The sequence below is a fragment of the Teleopsis dalmanni genome, chromosome 1, assembly GCF_002237135.1.
Source record: "Teleopsis dalmanni isolate 2A chromosome 1, ASM223713v2, whole genome shotgun sequence".
Lineage (NCBI taxonomy): Eukaryota > Metazoa > Arthropoda > Insecta > Diptera > Diopsidae > Teleopsis > Teleopsis dalmanni.
Genome location: NC_051846.1, coordinates 168,126,003 through 168,146,729, shown reverse-complemented (window position 1 = coordinate 168,146,729; position 20,727 = coordinate 168,126,003). Strand labels below are relative to the sequence as shown.

General features: G+C 28.6%; 1 protein-coding gene and 1 long non-coding RNA gene across 2 annotated transcripts; one reads left to right on the top strand and one right to left on the bottom strand.

The window, feature by feature from the left end:
- Positions 1-1,251: 1,251 nt before the first annotated feature.
- On the bottom strand, positions 1,252-2,753 carry LOC119670042. Its single transcript, XM_038080145.1, has one exon. It carries the CDS (start codon positions 2,718-2,720, stop codon positions 1,392-1,394), a length of 1,329 nt encoding a protein of 442 aa, XP_037936073.1. The 5' UTR covers positions 2,721-2,753; the 3' UTR covers positions 1,252-1,391.
- A 7,129-nt stretch (positions 2,754-9,882) lies between these two features.
- On the top strand, positions 9,883-10,648 carry LOC119670055. Its single transcript, XR_005251669.1, has 3 exons — positions 9,883-9,918; positions 10,031-10,080; positions 10,142-10,648. It is a non-coding gene; the product is annotated as an uncharacterized LOC119670055 (long non-coding RNA).
- The last annotated feature ends 10,079 nt before the right edge of the window (positions 10,649-20,727 follow it).

Genomic DNA, 20,727 nt, shown 5'->3' with positions numbered 1-20,727 from the left:
TCAGATTCTTAACCAGATACAGAATTGATAAAGTACCACATAGACTAGCTACTCCTGAACGGTATAAATTCAAGGCGGGAATCCAGCACAACAACACAAGTGAGAGACACAGGTAAGAAAGATTCGGGGCTTCAATAGTAACTGAATCTCGGTTGTACGGGGTATAACTCACGTAGCTTTAATAGTCACGTGAGTCTATACCATAGTGTCGGAAACGATAGGTAGCTTTAATAGTCACCTAACGTCTCCGGCCCCTGGGCGCTTTAACAGTGAACAGGGAAGGGCGTGTGACCTGCGACCTATAACACAACGCACGTAGCTTTAACAGTCACGTGTGTTTGCGTTATATCGTGTCGGCTGTCTGGCGAATTAGTATTTATAACATCAGCTCAGCTCATCAGCGATTTAGTTTAGTTTCGATCAGGTGGCCTACGGTTCTGTTCATCGTCATCGTGAAAACTTGAAGTGATAGGGTCTCACTAAATAAATTTCTTGTGTGGACCTTGGGGACGGCTGAGTTAAACCCCAGCTTAATACGAACCAAAGAAAGGTTCATTACAGTTCACAGGCCGAAATCCGGCTGAACAGAACAACGCTTACGACATCAATGAAAGATTTTGGTTGTCTTCACAAGATTCATTCACAACAGAAAAATGTACACCGGTCAAAATCAGACCAAAATCTGAAAGTTTACGCCGAAATGAATCTCTTGTTGTAATAATGGTGGAATTTGTACATACTCTTTTTCATTAAGTTGCATTATCTTATTTTCATATTTACTTCTTATCTGCATAATGAGTGAGGATGTGGGGTTTTTTCTCTTAGCAAATACCTCGAGGATTATCAGTTAAAACTCCATTTTAGTAACATTTTCCCCCAAATTTACTTTTTTAAAGGGAAGAAGAATACCGATATTGATGAGTATCTTATGCATCATGGCTATGCCTTTTGTGTGATAGCTTATCAGTTAAATAGTTGTAAATAGAGTTAGTAAGCCAATACCGGTTACAATTTCACAAAATCTACTATAATTATACGCAATTCTAAAATTTTGCTTTGCTGGTAAGGCACAAGTAATCTAATGGAAGCATTCTTCGTTTTCTAAACCAATAAATCATCTGCCTTATTTGTAGTAAATTAAGACTTAAAATGTGAGTTAAGTAATAGTTTACTCATAACTGATAATTAGTTCTGATAATCAGATGATCAATTTTAAAAAAATATAAGGATCACACACTTAATGTTAATTTTAGATTATATTGTTTTTTATTATACGGAATACTAAAACATGAATTTTGTATATCTAAATATCTTCTTATCAACAAACTATTAACTAAAGAAAAAATTTAACACAGACGATTTGATAAAAGACTCCTTTAGTTACCAGCTCGTTAATCTATTCTGTTGTACAAGTTATTTCTATATTCTGAAACTAGTCTATGATATATCTTAAACAAGCATTGAAATTCATGACTGCAGTTTACCATGTTACCCTCCATGCTCAGATAATCGTCCAAATACGCAATATATGAGGAGCCTACAATATCTTTAAAATCACTTAAAGAAATTCCAAAATCAATTCTTTGCGTATTCGTTGCGACCGTACATCGTGGGACCTCGTACACTGTTTCAGTAGATGCATCCACCGTATTTTGTCGCTTCAAGCCTTCCGTAAAATATAGCGAATCTACTTCTGCAAAGCTAAAGGGAAATAAGCCATTAGTTTTAAATGCCTTCTTTATATTTTGTTTTGTCAGTGTAGACTTTAGTGAGTACTTTAGTGTATCGACATAATCTCTGCTAGGTATGTGTTTTAGAGATGCTGCAAACCATTTATGAATTGAACTTGCCCATGCAAACTTAAGTTTTTGAAATGCCATATTATAGAGATTAAGTAAAACTATGTTCAGTTGCTTACAAGTGTCCAATAGTGCCATAGAGGGCGGTTGTTCCTGTTGATCAATAAACAAAATGACTGGAAATTCTACTTTTCTTTGCACTAAACCTGGATAGAGCACTTTTTGTATATAATGCCGTAAAACCTCACTATCTATAGCAGCTTGCGGTTGTGTGTATGTTGTCCAAATTTTCGGCAAAGTCACTTTTTGTGCTTTGATCGGTAATACAATCAATGGGGGCGTCGAACTGCCAGCGGCAGAGTAACTCATTATTATACTAAATTTTTCAAACCTTTCCACTGTACAATGAAATACACGATTTTCGTTAAGTAAAAATTTCGATAAGTCATTCTCATCCAAGTAAATTTTAATACCATCAAACCATTCACGTAATTGATTATAATCAAAATTCCAATTGGCTGGTGGTACTGAATATGAATCCATTATTTTTTTCACAGCTGGATGTTTCATACGAAATTGAGTATACCAGCGCTTACCAAATTCTGGATTACGTGTAAAGCGACCACTTTCCTTGAATAATTGAAATGCTGCCGCACATATTCCACAGTCATCACAGCTTGTAAAACGTGTACGCCAACAATCAACTACCCAACGTTCAATACGCAATTCTTCTTCTGGTGATAACAGTGATAACTTATCCTTTTTGCGACGTATTTCTTTCTCTGATCGTCTCTGTAGTGCTGCTACCGGTATACTGTAAATTGTGGAAGCCTTCTGTGTGGACATTCCCAATGCAATCGCTTGCATTGCAGTGCTGTAGTTTTCTTTAACAAATTTTTGTGGTTTCGGATATATAGACATATTTTTGCAATTTATTAAAAATGGTACACCAAATTTTTAAAAATTTATATCAAAACTTCGAAATTTTCGGAACTCAAAAATAAAATTTAATTAATTTTGAAATTCGAAAATGACGGCAAAATTTTGAAAATTTATCTGTTAAAAATGAAAGTTGCAAAAATTTTGATTATTTACATTGTTTCCGAAATATTTTCATAAAAAAATTTATTTTGAAAATAAATGAATGTAGTTAAAGATTGAAAAATGTTTGTTTGCTATGTTTGAAATAATTTCAATATATCCATTTTGACTTCTATTACTCAAATAAAATAACTTTCGCTCCTATAGGAACCTCAATAATTGTCTTAAAATTATATTTAAACATTATATTTTCGTAATGCTGGAACTCAGTTAGTGTATTACACTATAATAATTCAATAATAATATTGAAAATGAATATTAAAGTAAATCGATGTTAGGGATGTACGTCCGACTTGAAGCAAACGATTCAATATATAAAAATATATTATAAAGGCATCGGTAAACAACATTACTCTTAATAATGAAATTTAATATCATGATTTTAAATTGCAAAGCAAATCTGACTACAGAGGGAATCTTAAATTCTTTGATTAATATATACAAAAGTGTATTCATCTTTGAACTCTTGAATCAACTACCCAAAATATCAAAATTAAATGCAAGAATATGTATTAAAATTACCACAAAAATATGTCTCCTAATAGTACTTAAAATTCTTTCATCAATTTCTTTCATCAAATTTATTTCGACAATTAATAAAAACAACAAAATCATGCAAGGTATGATATTTACGGGCCTATACTCCGCAGGGTATTGAGAATGGCAGTGGGTAGTAAGTAAGCAAATTGGAAAGTTTAATATTATAGAAAAGAATATCTGTATAAAAAATCTATGTAATGGTTTAGTCAATAGCTATAATAAACTCATTTTGCTTCAAGTAGGTAATGCTGATAATGAAAAAAAAACAATTATTAATAAAATAGGTAAAATCAACTAGTTCCATTGTAATGTTATTATTTAAATTTATATAAGTTTCAATTTTAAAAATGAATATTATTTTAAAAAAAATAATTTTTATATTTAATTAGTGAAAAACAGCCCACTTGAGCTCAAATGATGGCCCATTGTGACGTCACAGGAGTGACGTTGGTATGTACATAGATTTAGATCAGTATACATTGAAAGCCGAACGAAGGTAACGACTTTCTCATTTGGTAAAGAAAAACCAACCTGACAGTTTCTATAAACCTGGCTAAGTCCCTAACATTACAGCATGACAGCTCAGTCAGATCGGTGAAAAGGGGATTCCAAGATTTTTAATCTTCTTCTAGTTAAGGAAGGATATTGACAGATGAGATAGAACACGGTTTCCTCCTCATCCTCAAAGCCACAACCTCGACAAAAGTCATTAAAGGGAAGACCCAGACTCATAGCATGCCTTCCTATTACACAGTGTCCCGTCAGCACAGATACCGTGGTGAAAAACATGAAAAACATATATATATATATAATTTTTATTGACTATTCAAATCTCTGTTATTTTATTCACTATGTTTAACTTAAGCGGAATTTATTCCTAAATTAATACACATAATTTAAATATTCACTATAAAATAAATTTTAACTGCATAATCTATGATGAGAAATACCTATGTGTAAAATTGCATTAACATTTTAATATACTTATATTATGTATGAATTTTGTTATTTAATCACAATTCCAAGAATATAAGTTAAATACTGCTTTGTGCTAAATAAATGCCCTTTAGATTTATTAACGAAAATTTCCACAAAATTAAATACCCAATTCCCAAGAAAATTTTGAAGAAAACAAGCATTTGGGTTAAGCACTAGAAAGCCTAAGTAGCGCGAAAAATCTACAACATATCGGTATTCCGTGATTATCCTTGAACGCAGCAAGTTACTCTTAATGCGGACGTTAAGGGTTTTTCGAGCAATAAAACAACTGCAATCATATACTTTACTCGGACGGGTAGGTATACTCTTAATTTTATAGCGAATAAATTATGTGCGGAAATATTTGTACTCCTGCTCGTAAGAGGTTAAATTCTTTTATGTTCGAGTTAATATTAAAATGCTAGTGATTAACGTTTTCAGCGTAGCACACGATCGCACAGGTAAGGGCCTGAAAACCTCAACAATTACATGAAAAGGGCATGCCTGGCAGTTGGTGATTTGCAGGATGTACGAATAGCGGTGCGAATTGCAGGCCTTAACAGGAGCAATAAAAAATAAAATTTAATTGTCGGTAGTAAAAACAATACAGAAACGAACGTGTGTAGATAATAAAATTTTAGGCCCTTTTTAAAACCCAAGCGAATGCACAAATATTTTTCAATCACAAATGCCTCCAAGGATGAATAATTAATGCGCCATGTTTCTTTGTTGTTAATAATTGAGCTAAAAGGAAGACACACTGAGTTGAAGTAAGATTTCCTATTTAAGAGTGAAGCTGTATTTTTATGATTGACCAGGGATGCCAAAACAAACTTTGGAAGTTAGGTCATAATGAAAATTTTATACAAATTAATAAAGAAATTGGTAAACTCAATTGTTTCATTTTTAATTTTTTTTGGACTGACTAGAAGTCCTCTTTCAAGTCGAATAAAATCTTTGCAAGAAGTAGGAGAAGATACGAATGTATTAGCAATTATATACAACTGCTAATTTTTGATTTAATAATTATTTAATTTAATAAATTTCAAATTTTAAGTCGAATTTTTTTCAGCCAATTTAAAAATTACAACGCATCCAATTATTTTTTACAATGCACCTGAGCATGCTATTATTTTTCTATATTAACTAATAATTTTGTCCTTTATATTATTTGTTATTAAATTTTATTACTTAAGTATGAACTCAACTAAATATTTTTATCGAATAACATGTATAGGGGATATTTTTCTACTGAGGTCATTCCGTATTTTGATTTTATTATTCATAAAAAAGCATTGTTAAAAAATTGTTAAAAATGCAGGGCGGGCATCAGTATTAAAAATTATAACTTAAGAATAATTTAATAAAGTAGAGCATATATAAATTTTAAAATTACTATAGGACATGCTCTACATTATTTCTTTCGATTTAAAAAATTCCGTGTCTCGACGTTACTCCTCTAAACCACCATCATTGTCCTAAAAATCCATATGGAATCAATTCCCCTTTACCTATCCAACTGCACACACCTGCTTTCAATCTTCTCCGCCTTGACATGGCCCTCTGCTTGATACTCTGATTTTTATTAATCGTTAAGTCCAAATTGAATTTTACACATTCTACATCCATGCATTTTTCGTTAAACCTATTATAACTTATGGAAATATAGAATTTATATATATAACTTGTTTTTTCATTATATTATATGCTAAATAATATTATATTTTTTTATGTTTTTGTTTTATTTTATTGTTTATTATTTATTATTTATTTATTTATTATTATTATTATTCATTATTTATTTATAATTATTTTTTTTTATATACATACACTTTGCAGTTCTTTTATTTACTTATGATATTAAAGAAATTTACTTGAAGGTAAAAAATGTTTATTGATGATACGAATTTTTATTAAATTTTAATATTCTTAATGATATAAAATTAATTTAATTTTCCCTTTTATAATTTTGTCCTTCCACTTAGAATTATTTCTTTAAAAATTTTGTATTTTAATGTAAACAAAGCCGCTCTGCTACCAAATGGAAGTTGAGTTTAGTTTGTTGTTTGTACCTTTTATATTGAGCAAAATTAAATTTTGTAAATATTTCCCCTGGTTGAAATCCTTTATAAATATAGTTATTTAGAATGATATTTTTTTATTGTGTTTGCATTTCCCTGAGTAACCATTTGAAAAGGAAAACAAAGTTCATAAAAAGCTTAAGAAAACGTTACCATAAAATATTGTATCTCAAGTAAAATAGAAAATAACTTTTAAAGTATTCAAGTATAGATAAAGTGTATTTTTCATATTTATATTTTAAAAAGTATTTTAATATATTTTTAGATTGAGAATTTATTAAAAATATTTTTTAGTAAAATATTACATATTTTATGTTTTTATTAATTTTCAATAACAATAATGCATATTGTCAAATTATTCGTCTACCTCAGGACGCACAGGAAGATATGCTGATCTACGGTCCGTCATAAGTTAGAAGATAAATAAATTATAATGATTCTAGTATAGTTAAAGCTTAGTGTGGGGCAGGGATAAGCCCTCTAGCCACAAAAGAGTAAAAGTGCGCAATAGCACTAACTCAAATCACAACAACAACAGCATAAACAGAAATTCACAAATATGTGATTTCTTAATTGAAATTAGTTATTTTAAATAATTTAAAAAAAACATAAATAACTAATTTACAAAAACAATTTGATTGGTGTCAAGAATTCGGAAGTTATTTTATTGCTTCCAATTATTCTTGGAAGTTATTAGAACAGTAAAAATTAAATTGACTTTTCGAATTTTTCAAAAAAATAAATTGTGAGGATGTAGATATTTGCATTCTGCTTTTATTCAACTAAAAAACTTCACCAACCATTATTTTTTTTAGTCACCAGTACTACTATTAATTTCCTGAACTCCTTCTAGACCATAGAGCCTCCACAATTGATTTAAATCGTATTTTATTAGGACCTGTTCTTGTGACATCATTCCAATAAAATTTGACGTGTGTTAATGTCTTTTTAATTGTTCTCTACCATGTTTTTGCTGGTCCACCGCGTCGCCGACTACCTTGTAGACTCCATCTCAGTGCTCGCCTTGCTATATCATTTGATGGTCGTTGAAGTGTGTGCCCGATGCAGGCTCATTTGGGTTTTGTTTAAAGGACCAGTACTACGCTGTTCAATATGTTTGGAAGAGTTGTTATTGTCTATCGACGATTTTTGAGCACCAAACTTTTAATTTCTCTGAAGTATTGTTTGTTAGTTAATGTGTTGAAGGTTGTTCAGTGTAGTTTTTATTATCAACGTTTTTATTGGTATCACAAGTAGTTATTTTTTGTGACATAGTCTGATCACCGAACGTTTTCTACTACATTTTCAACATTTTATCTAATTTCACACGATACTTTTGTTTATAATTTTAGCTGTCAAAAATGATCATTTTGCATTGAAAGCAACAACAATTGATAGCTTAAATTACAAACATGACAGCTAAAATTACAAGCAAAAGTCTCGTGTGAATCTAATATTACAGAATCTGATAACACAAAACTATTGGATAAATACAGGTATTGGCATGAAATATGACACAGCTTTCAAAGACAGTACTACGCAACCAAAAAAAGAAGAGTTGCCAGGATTGAACACACGGGTAATGTCTTAAATGTAAATATTTACCTTATATTTTTATTATTTTTATTTTTTTATACAGTTTTCATGGCCAAAATTTTGCACTCAATCTTGTTCTGTCGCAATCAATTCATAAATAAAATCCATTAAATTTTAGTTAAAACTGCATTATAAGAAAAACAACTATATACATATTTAGATGCATTATATATTTACTAAAAGTGTTACCTTCCTTATTCGTCCTTGCACTCAAGTCCTGAAACAAATTTTCGATTTGACAATTTGACTAACATCAAAACTATGTGTTTGACGCCAAGCAATTTCGAAATTAATTTTGCTGTCATTCTGCAGTAGTTGTTGGCATTTATATAAAAACGTTTAAAATATGGCATTGAATTAAATGTCACAGCAGATATTTTATTTTTAAAATATATTTTCAAATAACGTTTTGCTCTTCAATTAAATATATAAACTTTGTGTTTATCGATTTTTTTATAAATTTTTTTTTCATTAAATCAATGTATTTTGACTCTTAATATATAAAAATGATTGTCATATTTTATTGTATTGCGGCCCTTAGATTTTATTTTGAGGTAAGAACATAAATAGAACATAAAATTATTTCATTCGCTATTATTTACATGTAATTAAATGTTTTTAAATATTTAATTAAGATAAGTATATAAAATATTTAAATCTAATTTAATTATAATATGCTTTTATTTAATTTGATGTCAATCAATACCTCTTTTCTTTGTTGGTATCTAATTTGTTTCTTAGTGTGCGCAGTTCTACATGTATTCTACATATATATGTTGGTTTCCGATAAATCTTTAGTTGACTTAGTGACCGACAATTTGGGTTTTTCGCTCATGCTTGAGTGTTGAGTGTTTCGGGTTAGTGTGACACATTAAATATCGCACACAACGTATTGTGTGTGGTCATGGTTAATATACCACTACAGCTGATTGCCTGTTTAATCGAGCTGTTACAAAATTCAGGTCTCTGTAAAGATTCTTACTTTTGATCTTCTAAGGGATACTATTTACTATTCTTTACAATGCTATAGTTTACCAGGTTTACAGTTTGCTGATAGCATTTGGTTGTTTTCTGATATTATACACTATACTTATATCAGATCTCTGTAAAGATCCGTACCTTCGATGTTTCAATGACTATACACCATATTTCTCAATGCTATGGTTTGACAGATTTAAAGTTTGCTGTTGGTTGTTTTCTGATATTTCAGTATTCTATTATATGAATAAGTAAATATGGCTTTATTCAAAAATAATTATAATCATCAGGACTAGTGTGTTATTAGTTAATAAATGTTTTATGGTAACATCTGAAGCTATTTTAGTTATAATATATATATACAAATAAAAATTTATTGTAATGTTATTTTTTTCTTGCCGAAAGTGACGACTCTAAGTTGACAGACACGTATTCTCAGAGCCTGGCAATTACAGTTCAAACAAATTATGTGCGAACTATAAACTTATTAAAAAATTCAAATATTTCCTAAGACCACTGGAGATGAGTACTTGACAATACTCAAAACAGTGTTGTGTGGTCGGCCAAATTTGAATAAATCTGTTAAAATTTTTGTTGTTGTCTTCTCATTTCTATTTAAACTCTTCTTACTTCAAAAATTTATTTTATTTTATTAAAATAATAATAATTTATAAACAATAGTTTTAACAACAAATAGAACTGATATTTATTGACATAAACGAAACAGTTGAAGAAATTAATTTATATTAAATTGAATGTATTTTATTTGCAGATTAATAAAATTTTTTTATTACCTCTCTTACAATTTTGGACAAATAATTATAATACAACAGTAACAGAAGATTGTAAGTAAATAATCAAATAAATTATTATACCTTAAGATATTATCTAAAATTAATTTTCATTTGTTTTTATTCACATTAATAATTCGCAAAATTCTCATAATAATCAAAAAAGTATAAAGCGAAGATAGTTTTATTACTAATCGGCGAAGGTGATAATAATAGGTAATAGTTTTCAAATCAAAATTTTTTCTATTACTGTTTGAAATAATTTACTCTATTTAAGGTTACTGGAAATCAAGTGGCGTTTCTGGTTTGTTGACTGTTTATCTTTGACTAGAAAAGTTGCTAATAAGTTGTAAAAAGGAAAAGACTGCTGGGGCAAGCCAAAAACAAAATCCTGCTATCGCTGTGGAGAACCTTAAACAGGTTGGAGAATTACTTTTGAATTACTAAAGATAATATAGACATTGTTATCCCGGTCTATCTCCAGTAAATACTGAGTGAACGGATTATATTCAATGGAAACTTTCATGTCTCAACAAATACCACAAATTATGAAAAATCTTTCTTTGCTGCAAATTTTTTTGAATGTCTAGAAACGCATGCCGAAACCCCAAAGTCCAAAAAAGTGAAACTAAAGTACATTTGAATCTTTCTTTTATGATTTTGATATAAACCTGCTTAAGTTTAGCTGTATCTATTATATATTTATATTTCGCGAATGATTGTCTGTTTTTTATATACAGTAACGTAAACTAAAATCTTTCAAAATCCAATGAACGAAGAAAAAATTAAAAGTTCATAAAATAATTTTTTAATTGTAGTTTTATTTAAGTACATAAACTTTGTTTCATCTAATTAAATTCCATTATTATTTTTTAAATAGTATCAAATTTCAGAAGGTCAATATCATACATTTTATTTAATAATACTTAAAGAAACATTGGTTGATTTCAGTCGGTGGTCAAGTTTCATTACTTGGTCAAGTAAAAGAGGAAATAAAACGTTTGTGATGTAACAGCTTCAGAAATCCTGATGTGTTAGACTCCAAACATTCTAATCTACGACATTCTGCATGCGCAAACAAGATCTGCCTTGCTTTTGCATATCAGAAAAGGTTAACCGAAAAACGTCCGGTTACTATTAGTTTAATATTAGTAAATTAATAATATTTAGATCTGGGCATATGTCGGAATTAAACTAATACATTTAATAATTGGCTTGATGAAATATCTATGAAATCTTTTCACTGCCACAAACAAATGTAGCTTCAAGTGCGATCTATACTTATTTTTAAACTAAATTTGTATTTCAAAAAAAGCTACCAAGAGCATCACAATCTAAAATATTTTTACGCACTTACAACCTTACTTAGTTTTAAACTAAATTTATATTTTAATTTATTATATATTTCATATTATATATTTTAATCTTACTACTAAATAGGAAATGCTACTAAGATTATCACAATCTAAAATGCTTTTAGGGACTTTTAACCTAAAACGCTTCAAGGATTGCATTTAGAACAAACAAAGAGTAACATAAGAATTATTTCGGGATTAGTAACCGGTCAGTGTAGATTGTATAATCACCTAACAAAGTTAGAAACCCAATTCAACACAGACTGCAGTTACTATAGAGAAGAGAGAGAAACCGCATACCATTTGTTGGGAGAGTACCTGACACTGATGTACAAGCGAAAGAAACACCTAAGAGGCTATTTTATGGAATATAGGAAACAAGACTAGGAAAGATAAGCCCTGTACTGTCATGCATTAAAGAAATCGGACTTGGAGAATACTCAAATTAGTCAGTGAGATGGGCGGGACTCTGCAGAAACTCCCCAGCCATCATAGAGTAAAAGTACCCAGATGCACTAATTTGGAGAATGCTCAACATAAGACTTGGAGAAACACTTTAATCCGATTAAGAGGTACAATAGATCTTTTAGGTCGCAGTCTACTATCCCTTTTTCCTATTAATAACTACTACTAGTTAACTACTAAGTAAACAATTGAATTGTAATATGCTTGATATTATATATATATATATATATATATATATATATATATATATATATATATATATATATATATATATATATATTATCAAAAGCTTCTGTTATAATAGAATTTCGTATATGAATAAATTTATAAGCTATCACTTAACTTATACCACATATTCATATCATATTAAACTATCAAATATATATCAAATATTTTTAATGCTAGCAATTAAATGTAATTACATTTTGTGGAAGTTTTTCTCTATTGTATATTATGAATAACTTTTTTCTCCTAACTTAAGCCACTGAAATGCATATGAGATTGATTTCAATCTTTGTCTGGCAAATCGCTTAACTATTTTCTTTTAAGTGCCTACACAAATGTTTATTGTTCCATTAAATTGATTTATGTTTCCTTTATGCTTCGAAGTATTAAATCAAATATTACTGCATTCTTTATCCTGTCAGAGTATTACAATATTTTTGTTAGTATATACGAGTATCACCAAGTTAGGAAAACTAAAATTTCCTCATGAATTACAAAGTAGTTATCAACAAATTGCTTGCAATAAATCAATCAAAATTACATTCAATTTATACATATTTCAACTTATACAACAAATTTCGTATGAATAAATAAATATTCTCAAACAAAAATCCAGAATAAATAAATATACACAATAAATTCAAGATAAAAATAAATACAGCAAGAATCTTTGGACTTGAATTTCTTATCTGACTTTAAATATTTATCGTGTACCATATTTTTACTGCAAGTTTGTAAGTATAAACGTTTGCATACAATAAAAAGTTAAATATTATGAAAATATTTTTGTTGATAAATGAACGTATTTGCTTGAAATTGAAATAAATCTGGATATCAATATTTATATTTAACAAAAAATCTGACTTCAGTTAAAGTTTCAGCCTTCAATATATGCATTCGACAAATAAATAATATAATTTATAATTCTATGCTTAGTAGAGTAAATACGATAGTTTTACAGAACTTATTTCAAATCAATTTCGTTAATGCTTTTATTATATGAGTAAACTTAAATATCTGATTATTTACAGAATATTAAATCGTATATTAAATCTTAAGAACTTTCTTACTCGCTTCCATTAGTTATTGCTTCCTTTCAATACTTAAGTTATTCTCAAACGAATTTTGCATACATCATTGACTCAAGATACAAAGAAATCTGCTTGTGTTGAATCATAACTTGAAATTTAATACTATCGATATAAGTTGCTACAACTGACTGAATTAAGTGCAGTTGTTCTATTTTCATATTAGTTATTCAATAATCTGCATTACTTAAGATTTTTACTTTAAAACCTGCATAAACTTATATTTTCAATTTCCGAAATATATCTGAAACCTTAATAAACATATCTTATATTTGAATGATTTCTCACAAGTATCAGAGCAGCTTCATTAACAAGGATGCAGCATAACATATTCATCATGAATATGATGATGAATAATATTCATTGACATTAACTATTAATACTTTGTTCAGAAATTAAGTTAATTTCGAAAGTGTTCATACTGCACCAAATTAAGTAAATCACATATTTTTTTTGTTTACAAATCAAATGTTAAATACATGTTCCAAGCACCATTGGTATTTGGGAAATTTTAAAAGTTGATTATTATAACTGTTAAGGATGTCATTCAGTAGTTTTATTATCTTTATTGGATTTCAGGTATGTGAATTATTATTTTTCACTCTAATTTAAATGAATAACAGTTACAGTTCTTTCTCTATATTCAAGTTTAATATTTTGCACTACTTTCAAAATATTTCCCGGTTTAAAAATGTCACTTTTTCGTTATATCAACTGTCCCTTAATTCCAGTCTTCATTTCAACGAAATTAAGGCCATTTTCCTTAATTTCATTCTAACCTCAAATCTGATTTTTGTATGGAAACAACAACTTAATTTCACTAAAACGAAGATAAAATTAAGATTTTTGCCTTGACAAAATACTTAATCATATCAAAAAGGTTATTAATCTGCTTTCAAATGTTACAGAATATACGTTTAACAATTATAACATGGCTTGGTCAATTGACATGACAATCTTTCTCTTAGAGAGCTTATGAAATCTTAATTTACAATAGGATCATTCTCAGCAACTGTTTTTATTGACCGAATTCTGGTAGGTAGATAGGTGAAGTGGAAAGAGAATCAAATCATCCTCAATTAACTAAGTAAGACATTTTAATACCATCTTCATTGGAATATTGAACAGAAACTTTGGTATATTCAAACGCATTGTTAAATATAAATATCTAACCAATACTAAACATGAATGTATGGGCCAATAAATTAAAGAGCTCCCAAAAACTTAAGTTCATTCTGAAAAAGCCTCGACATTGACTCAAGAAGTATTCCAGTGTCTCTTCCTTGAGCGCCGGTAAATATATACTACAATATATACTGGCGTCATGTAGTTCTATAATCTAATGTCCCATTAAGATTGATTTTACTGAGATACTTCCGATTTACTTATGTGGACTAACTCAGAGGTTCATATATAGAGTGAAAAAGCCATGTTGTTTTTGATCTAGCTACTGAAGAAATATTAGCCACATGCCCCATACTGAATGCGTACTTTGAAATATAAAATATAAACGATTTAAGAAGATCTGGATGGATTCCAAACCCTGGGTGGCATTCCAAACAGCTCAATCGTGTGAATAACGAAAATAAGAGATTTATCAATCTTAATATTATTGATCTGAGCGCAGATTATTTTTTTTTAGCATGACATGCCCACCATCTCTGGTTAACAGCCACCATTTTTCAAAGTTAGAACATAAAAACACAGAGACCTGTGTATTTTAGAAACGTAGAGTAAAACTTCTGCCCATTTTATCTGTTTGTATTTAGAGCTTTCCTGGAAATGATTTCATGGAATAGAATATGGTTCCTAATATTGGACTATCTTATTCGTTTCGTCTTTTGTGAATTGTCTTTAATATAAGACTTTTATTTTCCTTGCATCTTTACTAAGGACATCTTTTTTTTTTTTGATGTTTTATTTGCCATAATTATATTTTCCATAATTTAAGTCGTCATTACTGTGATGTCATCCATTTCATCTCTTTTATTTTTCCGGCCGTACTCTCGTTAATGAAATATTTTTACATCGTATCATTATATTACAAACAAAACATTACAATGTTAATGATATGATATATTTAGGCAAATATAATTCAACATAATAACTACCTACTAATCAATTAAGTTACATATTTAAATGCTATGTTGCAAATTTGTAGCCTTTAAATCTACTAAATTTTACCAAATCAGTATTTTTTTATTAACGTTTTCGTCCTTGGTTTGCATTCTACTTCTTAGTATTCTGTAAACCTAAGAGAAACACAAAATATCTTCTAATAAATGCGATTTATTTCCAAATCTTATTGTCAATAACCACCAACGTGGTCACTACCCATCTTCCATACATATTACATATAATATTTATATCTTCCTTCCGGTCAACACAAAGATTCAATTCAACTAAGATTTTTATATTCATTTTGCTTTATTAATAAATTTTACTGTCAAGCAAACAAGTGACAGGACAGCAAGGACACAAGTGTAAACGGCAAGCAGAAAAAAATAAAAAAAAATAAAAAAAATGTATTAATGCCGTATTCTGCATGAAATTTCAATACGAAAAATCTATGAAATTGATTTTGTGGCTTTAAGAACTTCATTGAAATTCCTATGAGATTTTACACTTCAGGAAGGTTAACACAGATATTTTCCATTTTTTTTTTTGCTTCTGTTGCTATTGTTATTAAAATTTTTAACTTAAGCAAATGTTGATGAAGTTCTGATATTCTGATTTGGAAAAAATTTCTACGCATTAGTGAAGCATATTTTTCGTCCTTGCTTACTGCGTCGATGTGTACACTGAAAAAAAATTTGTTGTACTGTCGTAACTGAAGCGAATAAATTGAAATTTAGATACGCATTGATTGGGTGTTGAATAATTCATTAGGACTGTTTGTACTCTTAATGGAAAAGGTGTTTAGCTGTATTTCATCCGTCAACCTTGTAAATACTTTGCATACCGTACCTAATATCAATTTTTAATATTCAAGTAGATTAGCCAAATTGTTTTATTAAGAGAGAGATACATTTTGTTGATGAAGTTAAATTAAGTATAACGCGGCTTAAATTTTAATGAGATTTATTAGTAGAATAAAGTCTAAATATATTTGGGGATAAAAATGTTACATTTTTGTTATGGTTTAAAATTTATTTATACAAATTTACAGTCAATGTACTTAAAAAGAAATAAATTTTTAAATATTTTGTAGAGAATTACTCTCAAAAGTATACAAAAATGTTTATGGAAAAGATTCAACAAAATTGTATTATACATAAAAGGATTGATTTACCACAAGTATACTTATAAACTATAAAAAATCTACAAGTAAATCTAACTGTTAACATTTAAGTATATTATATTATATATACTTTTAAATTTTTCGAACCACTATATTGTTTTAATGGATTTTAAATAGATTTTGTATGAAAAATAGCACATATTGATAAGTATAATTATATAAACATAATTTAAGTATATGTAATTTAGGCCGTGTGCGAGTTCGCGTAAATTAAGATAAAGTAAATTGAAATTTCCTAGGAACTTTTTACACTACCCTTTACAAATACAATGAATTTTCCTATAGCCACCAAAACACTTACTTCCGAAGTCGATTAAGTATCCAAGACATAACTTACTATCACTTATACTCCAAAACCGTAGAGAATAATACCCGTTGAATTTTCGTCATTGTTTATGTTTGGCATCTGTAATCTTGGAAATATTCTTAACCCTAACCTGTGAGAGGTGAAACATGCCGTTGCAGCTTACTTCTCGGAATATTAGAACTTAGTGGTAAACGTTTCGCATTGGTTGCACTAAAAAAGTCTAATACCAACTATCTTCATCTAGTATAGTATATGGAAAATATTGATTGGAGTAGCTGACTTTTTGAGAATCCATTGTTAATTTGACGAGTCGTAAGAATCGAAATCATGCCATAATATTTAATAATAATATAAATCGAATATATTAATATAGCATTGTTAGCAAAAGGAACACCCATAATACAGCTTTTCCTAGCCCAAAACTTATTAAATACCTAGAACTTTTAACAAATCTCTATTCCTCCTTAAACTTACGTTATGTCCAAGGATTATACGATTATTTTTATATAAAGCAGTCTACTTACATAACATTATATTTGAAGTAGAGAATGGACAACATAATTTACACTTCAATATCAAATCCATTTTCAACTTTTTTTGAAACGAATTTAGTCATTGCAAGATGATCAATTTTTTTATATTGGTGGAGACAGGTGACAAGTGACTTGTGAATAATGAACGATTTTACTGTTCAAAATGGTTTTCTGGCTATATTAAGGATAGGATATGGAAATTGCTTTGAAGGTCCATAGTTGGCGATAAGGTCAAGAAAGTTCTGCGAAATTACTAATCAATCTAGTACCATTATTAATAAAGCAAATAATTAACTTCTTTGAATAGTTCAGTTAAAATTGCGTGCACTTTCAGAAACTCAAAAATATTAATATGTGGATTTTAATTAAATTTAATGTCTATGAGAATAATTTAATTGCAGAACATTAATTGCATATTGCATAAATGAATTTTGTAGTACAACTTTAATAACTTAATCGGAATTGTGTTAAATGAATTCATTAATTGCACAAATTGCACTCGAGCAAAACATGTCCTTAAATGCCTTCTTACATATAAACAACAAGAAAATTTTGATGATACTATGGCGATAATCCTCAAGGCTGTAATAAAATATGTTTTACTTGGACATATTCGTAAAATGGCAAACAATATATTACCAACATTAGTAAACATTCGATCGTAAATGAAGCGAGAAAACGAACTAATGTGTTGGAGCAAATGACGTATTCACAAATAGTTTAACATAATTTTAATAAATTTATACATTTGTAGATATAAGAATGTAAATTGTGCAGGATGACTGTCATCTGTGCCAACATGTAAATTAGAAACTGTCATGGTCAGCAATGATATCATGTCAAATTAGTGACTGACCAACAGATTTACTATATGTACTACTATACGATATACGAGTACGAAGAGGAGTATCCTAGTGTGTAATGTATGAAATAGTAGTTTGCCTCAACACTATTTACGACTGAGAATACAATAAATCTTATTAATGTTAAACAAAACAAAAGATTGAAATATTGTGTTGAGCTTGTATGAGGTTGCACGTAAGTCAGTCAAGTGTACACATAACAAAAATCATTAATCAAAGGTCCTTCAAGGATAAAGTGTTTTGTAAAATAATTATAAATGTAATTTATTTTGATTATATATAAAAATGCATATACATGAATGCATATAGAATGTATTTCTAATAAATGAGTGGTTTGAAATATTAGTTCTGTAATCAATAATAATTTTGTATCAATTGTTAAGTATAGTAAATCTTAACTTGAATTATATTTTCTTTTATTTTTCTTTTTTTATACATTTATTTTATTACAATCTGTCAGGCATGAATGACAATAAGTAATATTTATTAATATAAATCGTAATAATAATTATTACGCTCTGAAAAAAGAAAGGCATGTATGGACTATGCCCCCTGACATATCCATATATACTTAAAAAGAAATGTGTTACCTACATATATATCTAAAACATTTTCCAATTATATTCCAATTTTTCCAAATATATCAACTGTCGTAGAATACCCTTATGGTCGATCTATTTCGGGTCACACTCTATTTGATCAAGTATGCAATAAAAATATTAACCTCGCTGCACTTCATTTGTTTGATGTACATGTCGGTGCATTCCACATTATTATTATTATTTTTCCCGATTTATCAGCTAACCACAATCTTTTCGACCAAGCATATAGCATTTTTCGATATTAATTAACTTCTGGGAAACCTTAAAGGTCTGTTCCTGCTTACACCCTCTTCAATGTAATACGAATATTATTTGTTTTTTTTTTATATTATACGCCATACAAAAAACAACATTTAGAGTGAATAGGACATATAACACATATGTACGCCTAAAAAAGGACATCATCATGAATATAGGTGGACGAATTTAGAACAATAGAATAACTATGTGAACCAATGTCATGAAAGTAAGCAGCAAGATCTTAGATCTGCTATTAGAAAGCAAAGACAAAATATAGAAACGAATTAAATTATGTTCATAACCAAGTAGAGCAGGACAACAACACGCCCTTATTCTAACAATTCACTATATGGTTAAGAACATAATGACTGCATACCTAACAATCTATTCATTAAATCTTCTCCTGCATTAGGGGCAATTTTTAATACTGGGCTTTCAGCTCTTATAAAACGAGTTAATTTTGTTTTAAATTTTTGAGTCGTTACGTCGAAAATGTCAAAAATGCCGATATTATATATATTCTTGAAGTAAATAATTTAAATTATTATTAGTATTGTTTATTATTAGTATTTAGATTTATTTATAATGATTTATTTTCGCCTATCTTACAATTATGATACTTTTGCAATGTTGACTAATATTTTGCTTGAGCGTAATTATTTTCTAACAAATTTAAATAAAGTTTTAATATATATTTTGTAGAATATTTGCATGATTGCAAAGGAAACAACTTTAAATTTGTTTAATGTAAATTTAATGCTAAATTTTATAAATTAATTTAATATTAAATTTTTGTTATATATTTCTTATATAAACAAAACATGCATCTCCAATGAGTCCATTGTTTTGAAAAGTGTTATATCCGTTTTAGTCAAATGATAGATGAGCTTTTAATATTTGTAATTTCTTTCAAAAACAAAAGATATTTGTTCGGATGTAATTGTTTTGATTAGAGTAATTGAATTAATTATAAATTTTTAGTAATAAATTTAAAACAAAAATGTATTATTTAAGTAATTTAATTGATATTTTAAAAAGAATATATGAAGCAAGCTAAAGGTCACTCTCGTTTCTAAATATAAGATTTTCAGAATTAACCGAAATAAATATATATAAATGAATATATGTAAATATATGTATATATATATATTTACAAATGAACAAATGAAAATATGTTCATTTAAATCATTTAATAAAATTCAAGCATTTCAGTAAAATACAAGAAATCAGACATCAATTCGTAAATGAGGTGTTATGGAGCCTATAATATTGACTTCCTGGCAAGTTGCCCGTTAAAAACTTCATCTTAATTATGTTTAAAAAAAAACAAGTAGAGTCTATGTGGATTGCGTATTTTTCTTTTATAAATTAAAACCGATACAAGATTTTTATTTTTGTATTATTATTATTAGTTTAATGGTCATCATCTAAAAATGTTTTAGAATGCAAGGAAGCTATAGCCAGACTATCCTGCAATCGCAGACTTTGTATGTACTGGCTTCCTATTCATAGAGGCATAAAGGGAAATGAGACAGTTGATGCTACTGCTAAAAATGGTGCAAAACTTTCGGTGGAACAAATGAGCAAAGTACTCAAACCTCTGAAACAAATACATAAACTTCTGAACGAGCACATGACAAGGAGAGCAAAGGAAAGGTGACGAAACATAACCATCTGTAGAATTCCTAGGATCATGTACGAAGAAAAATATACCAAGGATTTTATATGGTCTAGCCGAAGGAACTGTTTTTGAACTCATCACTTTTGATTTCGCTAAAATTTTTTTGATTCATTTTTTTTTGTAAAAAAATATGCGTTTTTCTCAGGAAAAAATGTTTGTTTTATTCCTAGAAAATACAGATCAATGGGACTTTGAGAATTTCC

Coding starts and splice junctions, on each gene's coding strand:
- LOC119670042 (XM_038080145.1), bottom strand. CDS start 2,720: ATGTCTATATATCCGAAACCACAAAAATTTGTTAAAGAAAACTACAGC.